Source organism: Crinia signifera, chromosome 3 (assembly GCF_055691185.1).
Source record: "Crinia signifera chromosome 3, ASM5569118v1, whole genome shotgun sequence".
Classification (NCBI taxonomy): Eukaryota; Metazoa; Chordata; class Amphibia; order Anura; family Myobatrachidae; genus Crinia; species Crinia signifera.
Window position 1 is genome coordinate 256,688,126 of NC_139219.1, and position 13,637 is coordinate 256,701,762.

The window sequence follows — 13,637 nt, forward strand, 5'->3', positions numbered from 1 at the left end:
CGTGGGGTGGCGTTAACAATTCGGGTGGCCATTATACACTTCAGGGTGCCTATTTGGCCTCTGTGGCCCATTTAACATTGTTTCCTATGGAAAAATCGGGTCAATTGAGGCATTGAACAGGAAAATTGGGTCAATTGAGACATTTAACATTGTTCCCTATGGGAAATCTCGGGCATCTCGTCGGTTGATCGCACCCGATTTTTTAGTGCATTCAATGCCCGAGATTTTTTACTAACGATGCCCACGATCAAAATCGTGGGCGCCCTTCTAAGTAAAGAGTACCCAAACTTTACCTTACTATATTTGGTGTTACAGCTGGAATGTTGTTTTACCAGAAACAAATTATATTTTTACTGTACGTTGAACAAAACGCTGAGAAAACGCCCAGGTATAACTTATTTGAACCAAAATGAAAACAAGACAAAACTGAAAGTATAGGTTGATTTCCTTTCTGAGGAAAGAGAGGCCGGAGTTGCAGGTAGTTCTGCTAATCCATACCTATCATTACTGTATTAGACTGTGCTGAGACACGTAACCACAGCAGGAACTTGCTGTCCAAGTATATTTCACATGTATAATACACAGTAGGTTATAATCATGTGTGGGAAGAAATATGAGAACAATGAAAACACAAGCCTGGAAAATATAGGAGCTGAGATGGACATGGATATAGGCCTCAGTAAGCAAGTGTTCTAGCTGGTAATCCCATCAAGTCATGATGTGAGAGGCTAGAACTCTGCAACACTTAGCATTTACAGACACATTACAATCCACAAGGACTACGGATCTTCAGGGTTAAGTGCAGGGAGTGAGATGATGGAAAACGGATACTTCAGCAACCAAAGGAAAAGCACATGACATGACTCACATGAATATATAGCAACGACTACAAAATAGGCCAATCCATTGCTGCTGGTTGGCGATAATGTCATACACACAGGTGTGGAGCCCCAAGGGTAAAGCAAGCAAGCAAGGCACATGCATTCGGGTAACACCAGCTGCAGAAGGTATAGATCAGGCATACCAATGCAGGGTGTGAATCAGCGGGACGGTGATTTCTAGGTCGACAGTCAATAGGTTGACCATTATTGGTTAACAGAAATAAGTCAACACAGTAAAAAGGTTGACATGCATTAGGTCGTTATGGTCAAAAGGTTGACACAAGCATACGGTCCACAAGAAAAAAGTAGTCGCAGGAAAAGGTTGGTATGAGTTTTTGTCGACATGGACACTGTATGAGTGTTCCACATCCCCTCGCAGCCTTCAGGCACTTTTTTATTCCCCATCTATGCCCATTGGAATGGTAAAGTAGGAACAAGTCGGTTTTAAGACAAAATTATGAAAAACTCGACCTTTTGACCATGTATACCAGGGGTGGCCAAACCGGTCCTCGAGATCTACCAACGGTCCATGTTTTCCAGATCTCTTAGCTGGTGCACAGCTGCAGTCATTACTAACTGTCACATTTTCAAACCTGCTGCAGTCACTCCTACTATAGATCCACAGGTTGCCTGGAAAACATGCACCGTTGGTAGATATTGAGGACAGGTTTGGCCACCCCTGATGTATACCTAATGCATGTTGATTTTTTTCATGTGTCAACCTATTGTGTGTTGACCAATAGTGGTTGACCTGTTGACCCCATACTTTAATGCGTATTCCTACAGCATTTCTTCTGAAACCATTGTAATAGGTAATCTTTCAGTAAGGTTCATCTATATACTGTAGATCACTGGTTAACACCAAACTGTGCGCTGCGGCAACCTGGGGTGCCTTATGAAGGTGGTCCAGGACCAATTTAAATTTATTATGATCAATGTAATTGGCAAAACCAGTGCTTGTGCCTGCCAATCATAAAATATTTGGATAAACAGAAGCAAATTGCTCCCTCACTATATAATTAAACCTAAAGATAAAGAGAAGTATTAGAGGACAGGCATTGAAACTGGAGGGAGGGAGGTTCAGGGGAAATCGGGGGGAAATTACTTCAAAGAAAGTGCAGGGATCAAGCTGGATAGCCTCAGATCAGAGGTGGGAGAGGCAAAGGGGTATATTCAGTTGATGTCGAAACTGCTGTCTTGCCGAAAAGAGCAGTTTTCGACATGAATAGTTCAGAAGGGGTTCTGACCTATTCAGTGCTGGCTGTTTTATTTCCGGCAGGTTGGAATGTTCCGACCTGACGAAAACCAGGTGGATTGACGGAATAGCTGCTAATATACCTGCCTTTGACATGAAAAGATGTCGGATTGAGGCAGGGAGGACGGCGCCGGGTGAGCAGCAGCAGCCACCTCCCTCTACACTCACCTGTCCCAGCATACCCCGTCCCGTACCGGCTCCCACTGCCTCTCTGGCAATCGTGCCTCCTTCTGCCGCTGCGCTCTCCCGGTCCCCACACCTGTCCGGTGAGCATCAATCAGCACCCAAATCCGACATCTGGATTTTCCCGCTGCATTGAATAATGGATGCCGGATCCATTCCGTCAAAAGAATTTCGGAATGAATCCAGCATCAATTGAGTATACCCCTAAGACAGTAGAACAATTTAAACATGCATGGGACATCTTTACAAAGAAATAAGGACCAAATAGGGTTTAAGGATAACAATATGGTTAGAAAAGGGGCAGCTGTGAATTTTAATGTATCTATGATATTTAAACACAATTTATTTAATTCATATTTTTTTCTTAATTTCTCAATAAGAAATTTTTGGCCTAGGGGTGCCGAGAAAAAAATTCTTATACTATAGAGCGCCTTCATTCAAAAAAGTTTGGGAACCACTGATGTAGATGATAATATGCAGGACTGTGCAGAGAATCCTTGTTACTAGATCTAATATTTATCTGTAATATAAATATGATGACGGTAAGTACCTAGGATGAGAAAGACACAACCGCAGCTGCATGACAATGGCTAGGGACACCACTGAGACATGTTCTATTGACGAGCGCTGTGACAGACATTTACTTACAGGTTCTCAGTTCCCAGCAGCATCTCCACCTCCTCTCCAGCGTAATTGCTGTGGATGGTGAGTGTGAACAGGTAGCTTGCTGAGCACTGCCTTGAGTACAGGATGGGTGTGCTGTTTTTTAATGGAGAAGATGGCTCTTCGTTGTCATACTGCTCAACATGCAGCTGGTCCAGCATTGAATAGTCTGTGACATTATAGCTCTCGTCACTGCAAGAACAGAAAGTTTAATATATGAATTAAGGATTTACATTGGCACATGGATAAAACAGAGATGAATATAAATGAGAAAATACGCATCATCTTATATACAGGTCGAGTATCCCGTATCCGAATATCCGTTATCCAAATTATTCCGAAATACGGACTTTCCAGAAAGTGACATTTTTTTTTTTTTTTGCTAAAAACTCACTGGGGACATTTGTAACAGCATCACTGGGGACATGATATGTAACTGGCACTATATATGTGCAAGACAATGATTGCTTGGCATTCAAATTCAGTGCTGAGATAGTACACAAATTTTGTTTCACGTTTTGAAACCTTGTTTTTTGAACAATTAAAATATATTTGTGTGTATTTTATGTGGTAATAAAATATATTTGTGTGTATATTATGTGTTTATACAGCATACATGCAAGATACTTCAAAATACATCATTGAAATATTAAAATATTCCGAAATACGGAATAATCCGTTATCCAAAATTCTCCTGGTCCCGAGCATTTTGGATACGGGATACTCAACCTGTATCTGTGGCTGCTGATACATAAAAAAAAGAAAACTTGATAATCGCACAGCATTTATGAGGTTATTTCTAGTAATAACATACTGACATTAGAAAGCAATAACTTAAACATGTCACAAATGCATCCTCTTTTTTTGTCTCCGAACATTTATGTAAAATCAAATCAATATACAACACATGCTTAATGTACAGTCCAGTAATAAAAATGACTGCACTGAAAACTGTGTACAGTAAGTTATAAATAAACGAGTTAATACCTTTACGCACAGGTGAAATGCGATCTTGCCGTGCACTAAGATATTTGCAGAGCATGCACAATATAGGGCAGAGATGGGTTCACCAGGCTTCACCTGTACAGTTACAATACACACTCGCCGGGCCATTTGAGAAATCCTTTGTTGGCCGGTGACCATCTGATGATTTCTCCAGCAGCGGTGGCATGTGAAGGGATGTGTTTACGTTACAAATAACCTTGTATGTTACCGTGGGAAATTGGTGGCGTGGGGGGGGGCGTTCGGACAGGCGGCATCTCTGGTGCTCGGTAAGCTGCGATGTTCGCAGCTTACCAAGCAAATCGGAATCAAGCCCCAATATTCTCAACACTACCCCGACTGCGTCCGGTCATAAAGCAGGATGAATTCACTGTTTTCATCCCAGCTTTATCAATATGACGAAATGCACATTTACAAATACAGCGGAGCATGCCTACTCTGCTAGACAACATTATTTGCCAATAGTTTAGCCATAGCTTTGCTTATTTCAAACTAGAACAATATTTATTATTATTAATCATCATCATCATTTTCCTGGCTGACAATTCTCCAAATAAGCTGATCGGCAAACTATCTGTACTGTTGGAAGGTGGCTGGTATGGGATGGTTTTTACTTGGAGAACCCAACAGAACCAGATAAATTTATAGAAGACAGATGGAAAGCTAGATAGAAGATGCACAACTAAGACAGAAAGAGAGACCGATATAGTGCAGTTATCACCCATGGCATGAAATTAAAGTGTAAGGCATTATATAGGAATACATGCATTACACTCAAGTAAGAAGCATATAACAGTTTACCATAAACCAGTTTAAGAGCAAAATGTTGAGTCCAGACTCAAAACTGGTCATAGACCGTCCACAGGCCTTAGACATTATATAATGCCATGTACCAAAACTATATCATTAATGATATTTTCTGGCATATCATTTAGTTTACAAAGTATATGGTTAATGACGTGTGCTCCCACACTCCTTTACATGCAGGATGACGGAGGATATTGCTAGTGAGAGCCCCCCATGCTGTCACTTGTCACGCCTGGCATAGGGAAGCGTGTATGACCCCTTAATAGGTCCCTTTGCTCCCAACATCGATGGGTATGCATTTTGTGTATTTTGTTATGGTTACTGGCCATAACAGTAGAACTTCTAAAAGGGAATGACCAGAGGACATATTTGGAGGTGATTATTGTTGAGGAGAGAAGTGTATACAGAGATAAAATGAGAGACTTAACAGAAAATGTGGTTGAAGGTTTTGCATGTAAGAAAGCTATGTCTGAAATAACAAATGGCAGATTGACGCGCCGCCGCCCAGCTCCACCCCATGTGACGTCACCAACTTTCAGACCGCATATGCTGTGTTGCTCTGGGGATGGGACCCGTGTCCTAATCCCATGTGCGACACAGCACATGTCGGGTCAAAAAACAGTGAAAAAACCCATGTCAACCTTGCGACCTGTCGACGGAAAGTCATGTTGACTGTTTCACCTGTACATTCTATATGTCGGTATTTTAACCCTGTCAGGATTTTAAATGTCGGGATTTTGTCCTTGTCGGGATTATGACCAATTCGGAATTTCGACCCTCTCGGGATTTCATACCGAATCAATTTACTAAGATGGGAGATCTATTGAAGATAGAATGTTGCCCGTAGCAACCAGTTAGATTCTATCTTTTATCTTCTTGGTTGGTTGCTATGGGCATCAAGCCATCTTCAATAGAAATCCCATCAAGAAACCTGAGCTACAACATGTGCAGATTTATGAAAGTAAAGCATTTGTCTAGGTTCCAATGGAGAAACACTGCGTGTGATGCTCGTGCAAATGAAGTGCTTCTAGGCTAATTACATAACTAAATGAATGAGGTGGCAATGAACAGAAGTGTTGTTATTGACCAAAGGTCCGTGTATCAATCGTTCCAGTAAATACACAAGTAGAACTGTGTGAGGAAGATGTTCAGAAACCAAAACCAGAGGAAGAGGAAAACTAAATTGAAGTCACTATGGATGATCCAATTATTGGAGGGGGAAGAGATCGATATGGAACAAGAGTTCACAACCAAAGCAATGATCTTTTCTTGCTCCACACTGAGCCAGTATCTTGTACACAGATGCAGAAACTGCATACCCATGACAAAAGGGGGAACAATGTTGACTTGCGGAGCACCTGAGACTAAAGGTGCCCATACACTAGTAAGATTTATCTTCAGATCTGACTGGTTTGAACAAAAACATGGTTATGGATGAGTGACAGTTTGTCAGTTTTCCAGCATTTCCAAGCAAATGGTCAACTGTCATATGCTCTCATCCATAACCATGTTTTTATACCAACCAGCCAGATCTCAAGATACATCTGAGTGTGTATGGCCACCTTTACAGTTGTAAAGCCATTTATTGGCCTAAGAAACATCTATAAAGCTGGTAAATAACAGGATGGTAGAGCAACCAACTTGTTATAGTTAAATGTTCTATTTTACCTAGGGGCAGCAGGTTTCTTTTTTGTGCACAGATGGATACATGCAAGTCTCTCCCATAGGAAGAGGTAGAAGCCGGCTCTGGAGAGATGGCTCTAGATATGAGAAATAGATCTAAAAATTATAAAATCAGGAGGTGGTCAGAATTCAGGGATAGAATTGTAGTTATATTGCTGATTGAGAAACCTTTTGGGGACATTTTAGTAAATATTCTTTGAATCTGGAAACATATCACTTTGGTTGCGTAGTACAGATGATGACCGATATATCGTGTATCTAGCTTGCTATGGGGGCCCGTGTTATAAACAGCTGTATGGTAGGGGCCGACATATCGAGCTGCCAATCAGTAAGTGTGTATTCTTACCTGGATTGTCCGCTCAATCGGCGGGATAGTGAGTCCACAACACATTTGTATGTGAGCAAAAATAGCTGCATGAATATATGTCTATATATCGGATATAGATATATAATATATATCTATGTCCGAGCAACTCTTGGTTATAGACTTCAGGCAATGAGATGCTATAAAACAACTTACGCAGTGTTGCACCAAGAACACAATACATTAATGACAGAGGTGGTACTGATAATTTTTTTGCTATTTTTGGAATAATTTTACATGAGATCACTACCTGTTTACTGTTTGAGGAAAAGATAGGAAACACATAGGAAGGAAATCAAAACACTAACGTGAAATTCACTGTAACATCTGTTATTCCTGAGCGTCTGCCAAACACTAAAGGTTTATGCTGTTTCATATAAACACTGTACATACTGTGCAGGAGGCTGACATTTCTGCTTATAAGCCTTTGTCAGTCAACCTTCACTGCAAGATGGGAAAGTAATTAACAGCAGCTCAAAGAAATAGAAAAAAATGTTTTCAGGTTCCACTGAATGTGTCTGTTACTTTTACTAGAAAAAAACATTTACTGCCAGCAGAAAATATAGATATTCAAGGAGCAGTGGTCAATATAATATACTGTACATAGCAATCCAGAGCTACAGTATTAATGCATACCTCCCAACTGGCCCACTTTCCGCGGGAACGTCCTGTTTTTTTGGGGGATCTCGCCTGGGGCCAGCACTTGGGAGTCCCCCCTGACACCTGCTGAGCAGTCTTGAATAGACATTGTGCGCACAGCGTCTATTCCTGCAGACAGAGGGGATGGGGGATGGCTGGGGGGTGGCTAGAAGCTCACAAAGCCTTTGGCCATGTCCCCAAAGAGGCAAACCAGGGGCGTGGCCTCATGGAATGACACGGTTTGTAGGCCATAACCCCATTGTTGCAGACATCCCACCGGAAGACTTCAGAAAGTTGGGAGCTATGTTAATGAACAAGTTACATATACTTTTCTACATGCAATAGACTTAAGCACTATACCCACTTCCTGTTTTCTCCTGGACTAAGGCTTTGTGGGGCCGGGGAAATTAATATCTAAATAGCAACACTCGGGACGCAGGGATCTGGTTTTGTGTCCAAAGTAAGGGGGCACAGAACACCATCACAGGAAGCAGCAATTGGGATTTACTTATGCTTCTGAAAAGACCCCATCTCCCACAGGGCCCAGATAGCAGCATCTAAAATTTTACCCACCTTTCCCCTTAACACAGCTGCCCCCGACCCCCACCCCCTAGAATGGCGCAATTAAAAAAACCTTATATTTTAATGTACTCTTTTATATGCTCTTATGCGGGGCTGCTGAGAAGAGATTTGTTTGCCTGGGGTAGCCGACGCACGAGTGTCCATAAAAGCAGCACACCAGTTTTGACTGGCGCTTTGGCTTCACCCTGCACGCTGACCAGCGTCTCACATCACAGAAGGAAATCCCAGCTGCCACCGTGATGAACAAAGCTCTCCTCAGTGGCAGTGCATGTTAGGACTGCTGTACTACAAGCGGCTCAGCCACTCGGGGCGATTGCACTACAATTTTGAGCAGTGGGCTAGTCAAAAATATTTTGCGGGCCTCATGTTGCCCACCCCTGCTCTAGACGGATCAGCAGGGGGTTCTGCATACACGCTGCCTGATCAGTCACAGCTGACATCACAATTGTGAAGACATATACACGTGCCCATCCTGTTGCTCATAGATTCTGCAGCAAGTGTACGGGTGGTCAGTGGATCGACTGTACACGTAGCACGATACGCCAATACATCTTCAACAATTTAGGCCATGCTGCATCACCGTTGTGATAGCTCTGTGAACAATGTCATCCACAAACATATCGCTGGTATTTCTGGCTGATGGACCAGCGATATATCGGGCGTTCAATTGAGATATTGGCCAGGGTGTCTGCACCTTAACACTGTATTTTGCCCTAACACCAATGTTGACATTCTGTTAGTCAACATTTTTCCATGTCTATACATACCTGCCTACCTGACCCTCTCCATGAGGGAGAAAATGCTCTGTTCCTTGACTTCCCTGGTAATGTATGATTGCCATCACCTGTGGGGAGCTAGTTAATTGATAAGAAAGGTGTTTCACCACAGGGAATGGTAATCACACTTTACCAGGGAAGTCCAGGAACAGAGCATTTTCTCCTTCATGGAGAGGGTCAGGTAGGCAAGTATGTATAGACATCACTATTGACATTCTAGTTTTCACATGTAAACGGCAACAAAATACCTACTGTACAGGACAACTGTCTGGCGATTCAGACATGGGCACCTCTTTGCTATGCTAGTTGATTTTATACAAAAATAACTTTTGTATTTTGTTCTTGGTAAGAGATAAATCGGAAAATAAAGATGTATTAAAAGATTTCACAAATAATGATCTACCAAAGTTTTAGTGGACATCTGAAAATGGCATAAACTCTTTCAATTAACTTCAATGTGCTAAGCATTTTTCAGAGAAACTAATCTCAACCATTAGTCATCAGATACCGCATCAGGAATCTTGATTTAAGCAGTGGTAACATATAGTATGGGGAAGGTAGATATCCTTAGAAGTACTACAAGAGTGCATGGACTAGAAGTAGATGCCTATCCTCCCTGGTGCCCAGATAACTGCAGCGTTCTACTACTTTATAAGAATGATTTCAGCTGCTGGCCTGCACATGACAGAGAAAACAGGGTAACAGGAGAGCCTGGGAACACCCACATATTTCTTTCCCAGGTCTGACAAGTAACATTTGAGATCAGCAGCAGGTGTCCAAACTATAGAATTTGGAAAACAGACCTAAACCCTTCAATCAGGCTGATGACAATGAGTTGGTATTAACTATTTTTGTATGTCCATTCAGGGAAAGGTATGATGTATGGTGTGTTCCAGAACAGCTAATGGGAAAAACATCTACAGCCCTGACATGAGAAATATTCATTAGTGAACCACTCGGGAGGATTGCAAACATTCATAGAATTCGGACAGCTCACATGCAGAACATGCTGTAAGTACGTTCTTGGCACTGAGATACTTGTTATATACATACTTCCTTCAATTGTGTGTCATACTGTATACAGTGCATTCCTGTGTGACTGCAGTTACTCAGGGTAACTGACAATACATAGCTCATCGGGCAAGCCTTTCCCCTTCCATAGACAGAGTGAATAAGCAAATTGTTTTCTGGTCTTTGCTTATTCAGTTGACATGTGACATTTAAATCTATATTAATCATGATAACTTCCATATACTGCATACAGTCATACACCAACAGGTGATGGCAATCATACATTACGAGGGAAGTCCTGAAACAGAGCATTGTGTCCCTCCTGGAGAGGGTCAGGTTGGGAGTTATGGTTTAGAGACTGCGCATAAGCATACCTCTCAACATGACCCTCTCCAGGAGGGACACAATGCTCTGCTCCTGGACTTTCCTCTTAATGTATGATTACCATCACCTGTGCTGAACAGGTTATCTAATAAGAACGGTGCTTCAACATAGGTGATGGCAATCCTAAATTAAGAGGAGAGGTCAGGAGCAGAGCATGGTGTCCCTCCTGGAGAAGGTCATGTTGGGAGGTATGGCATAAGCATAAAGATTTATGCGCATGTGCAGCCTCTCTGTGAGAGCGGGCATGGCAAATTTACTATTTGCCGGCCACTCGCACACAGCAGTGCGGACAGGGGGCGTGGGGTGGTGGCAAGAGGTAGCACCCATGCGAACGCCCAGTGTTTCATGCTAATGGGCTCGTGACGCGGGTGCAGGAGGCGGGCAGCTGACTTCAATGGATGTCAGCTGCCCGCCCTCTTCCCGTACAAGGGCGCCACAGTTCTAAGATCATCAGAGGCTGAATTACAAGCGCTTTCAAAATAATTAGATGGTCGGCGACCATCGAATGAGTTCACCCCCGCACGCAAGGCTGCAAATGGATATTTAGGCTAAACATGGCTATCATACAGAGCTTAGTGCATGCATCTTTCTGAATTGGAGACGGTGCATATTTGGCTGTTCTGCAAACCGGGTTTCTTATAGGTTTGTTCTAAAAATAAAGTTTTAGAACATTTTCAAGTAAGCCAAAAATCCTAAATTGCAGTAGCAAATGCAAGATTTCTAGAGGGGTGTTTCCCACTTTGAGGAACATTAGAGTGGGAGGACTCAAATCCACACACAGCAAACCTGGTAGAAGAAGCCGCCCCCACAGGGCATGTGCAGCAGCTCCGCTCTGTCACTTCAACTGCATGGTGTGGTGGCAGTTGGTGGATATGATTGTTGTCATAATTTGACCCACTTGCCAAGAGGAGGGGGGTTTCTGGGCATTTGGACCCCCACGTTTGCCTATGAATTGAGTTCTATATTACTCCAAGAGAAAATCTATATGATGCTAGTATCTGTCTCTTATTATTAAGCAGATTTCATAACTGGAAAAGAACTATCTCATAGGTAGTTTATGTAAGGTGCAAACATGTCACTGTGAGTGTAATACCCCTTTAACACTGCCAGCACTATCAAGGGTTATTTCAGGTAAACGGTCAGCAACCAGGGATATTGTGCAGTGTGGATGCACCCCATTGAAATAACCCCCACCCAGGGACCATGTGTTTCAAACCAGGTAGCGAGCAGGGTTGAACACGGGACCCATTCTCATCACTGGAACAGCTGGCGCTTGGATATTATCTCATCTCCAAATGCCAACTCTCCTGTTTCTCTGGTGGCGTCATCGAATAATCAATCAGCCGGGTCAGAACTCCAGACTGAAAGGGGTCTCACTCGGGTCACAGCAGTGTACAAAATCCCAGGTACAACCCCCACACTGCGTTGTGAAGGCAGTATAACTTTAGTACAGAAAAAATTCTATTCATATATATATATATATATATATATATATATATATATATATATATATATGCTTTCATGTGCAAAATCTATTTACTTATGATTTTGTTCATAATTTTTTTCTTATTTCAATTGAGTAACTTGTTATTGGAATTTATATGTATAGCCTCAGTCTGTAAAAAAAGCTACAAAAAAAAAGATTTTTCAAAACAGATTAATGGAAGCAGGGAGTCTGCAGGGTTCCCTTATTGCTGTCATCCAATCACAAGAGGCTTCCTATGCTGACTGCTTGCGATTGGTGGTGGTAGAAGCAATCTATGCTTTGATCATTTATCAGTGTGCGGCATTAATGAGCAGACGCATTGCTTCTTTGTCTGGATTTTTATTTTATTCTCACTATTGGCAAAAGAGGCATGAATAATACAAAATTTAAATGAACCCTTTGAGTGCCAAGTGAATGTCAAAAGAGGTGTGAAAATTGGCAAGAAAACATTTTTATACGCCCTGTAATGTTTACCTTATATATGATATTTTGATCATCTCTCACACAGACGTTGGGACTCCGAGGGTTAAAAATTTATCTTTCACTGAACGATCATAGTCCAAGGACAATTTATCAACTTGGTCATGTACAAATAATTGATATGTTTTGTAATAAAGTCATAAATCACGCTTTGGCAAGTGTTTTATTCAAAACAGAAAATAAATATTCCTGCGATTGGTTTTACCCATATTATACATGGTACCAGCTGCATGGTAGTATTAATGCCATATATGTATACAAAATGGTTAGTGCCAACAGCAAAACACTTCCTGTTTGGTCATATTTCTTTTCTGTGCTATCATGGTGGCGGTTTTCTGCAGCCTCTCCATTCCAACTGAACAGGCTTTTCTGCTGTGTAATGAATCATTATGAAGAAGCATCAACTTTGCACGTAGACAGTTTTGATTTGCTTGGGATTGCAAAAAATGTCAAATGAATAGTAGGAGAGAGAACCCTTTTCGCTTTAGCAGAGGAGTGCCATTTTATATAAAGTGAATATGCAATAATCCGCTTTTACCTGTTTGCTGGTTATAGCTTATGCACACTCCGGCACTCGCCAGGAGGGACACCTTAAGTACTCGTATACACTCGCTAAACATTCTGTTCATCATTCTACAAAGGTCATGCCTGACATCAAGAATGTTACTTGCAGCGCAAAATCTTCACTGGCTGCAGTCACATCGCCTTAGGGTTCATTCCCACATATTCAATTGTAAAGCACTTTTCATGGGTAAACACCAGAAAAATGCAGCGATTATATGACGTATGGCACGCACACTATTATGTACTAAAATGTTCATTTTCTCCATAAATATAATGAATTTGAAAAAATCAAACATAAGTAGAAATCAATAATAACATGAGTGAGCTGTTAAACTACACTGATACACAGCTAGAAAGGCCTGATTTTGATTACAGTGTTACAAAGTTAGACTTACATTACGCAAAAGAAACATGCAACACATTGCAATTTCCACACATATGCAAAGCTGTATCCACTGTGAGATGCACCAAAAGCATCATGAGCATTTAGATCTACTCGGTGCAATCAATACTGTATACCTCCCATCCGTTGTACATTTCTACATAGTCCATATATGCATTTACACATCCTCAATGAATTGTGCCCAAGTGAGGACACCTCTGCCCACCCCAAACCTGCTTCCGTGCACTGGTGCCAAGAGGGGGCAGTTACTAAATACCTCGGCCTGGGCCTGATGGAGGGACCTAGGTTTGCCGCCCCCCATTTGAGTATACTTACCCTAATCTGGGAAGCGGGTCCCTCCCCATCTGCAGCACTATCTTCCCAGTGGCAACTTCAGGAAGATGGTGCCGCACAGTGAAAGCAAAGACTGGCCTTGTGCCAGAGCCTTTGCTCTCTAATGGTCTCTTAATGCACAAGTTCCATCTTCCCCAAAAA

The 13,637-nt window shown here is 42.0% G+C and overlaps 1 protein-coding gene across 4 annotated transcripts in view; it reads right to left on the reverse strand.

Annotated features, from left to right (window-relative positions):
* Positions 1-13,637, reverse strand: part of ARHGEF26 (Rho guanine nucleotide exchange factor 26) — a 132,518-nt gene that overhangs the window by 12,054 nt on the left and 106,827 nt on the right. For all 4 annotated transcript variants that reach the window (XM_083177910.1, XM_083177907.1, XM_083177909.1 and 1 more), the window contains exon 12: positions 2,968-3,174. In XM_083177910.1, coding sequence (XP_083034036.1) covers positions 2,968-3,174 — 207 coding nt within the window. The remainder of the gene's footprint in view (positions 1-2,967; positions 3,175-13,637) is intronic.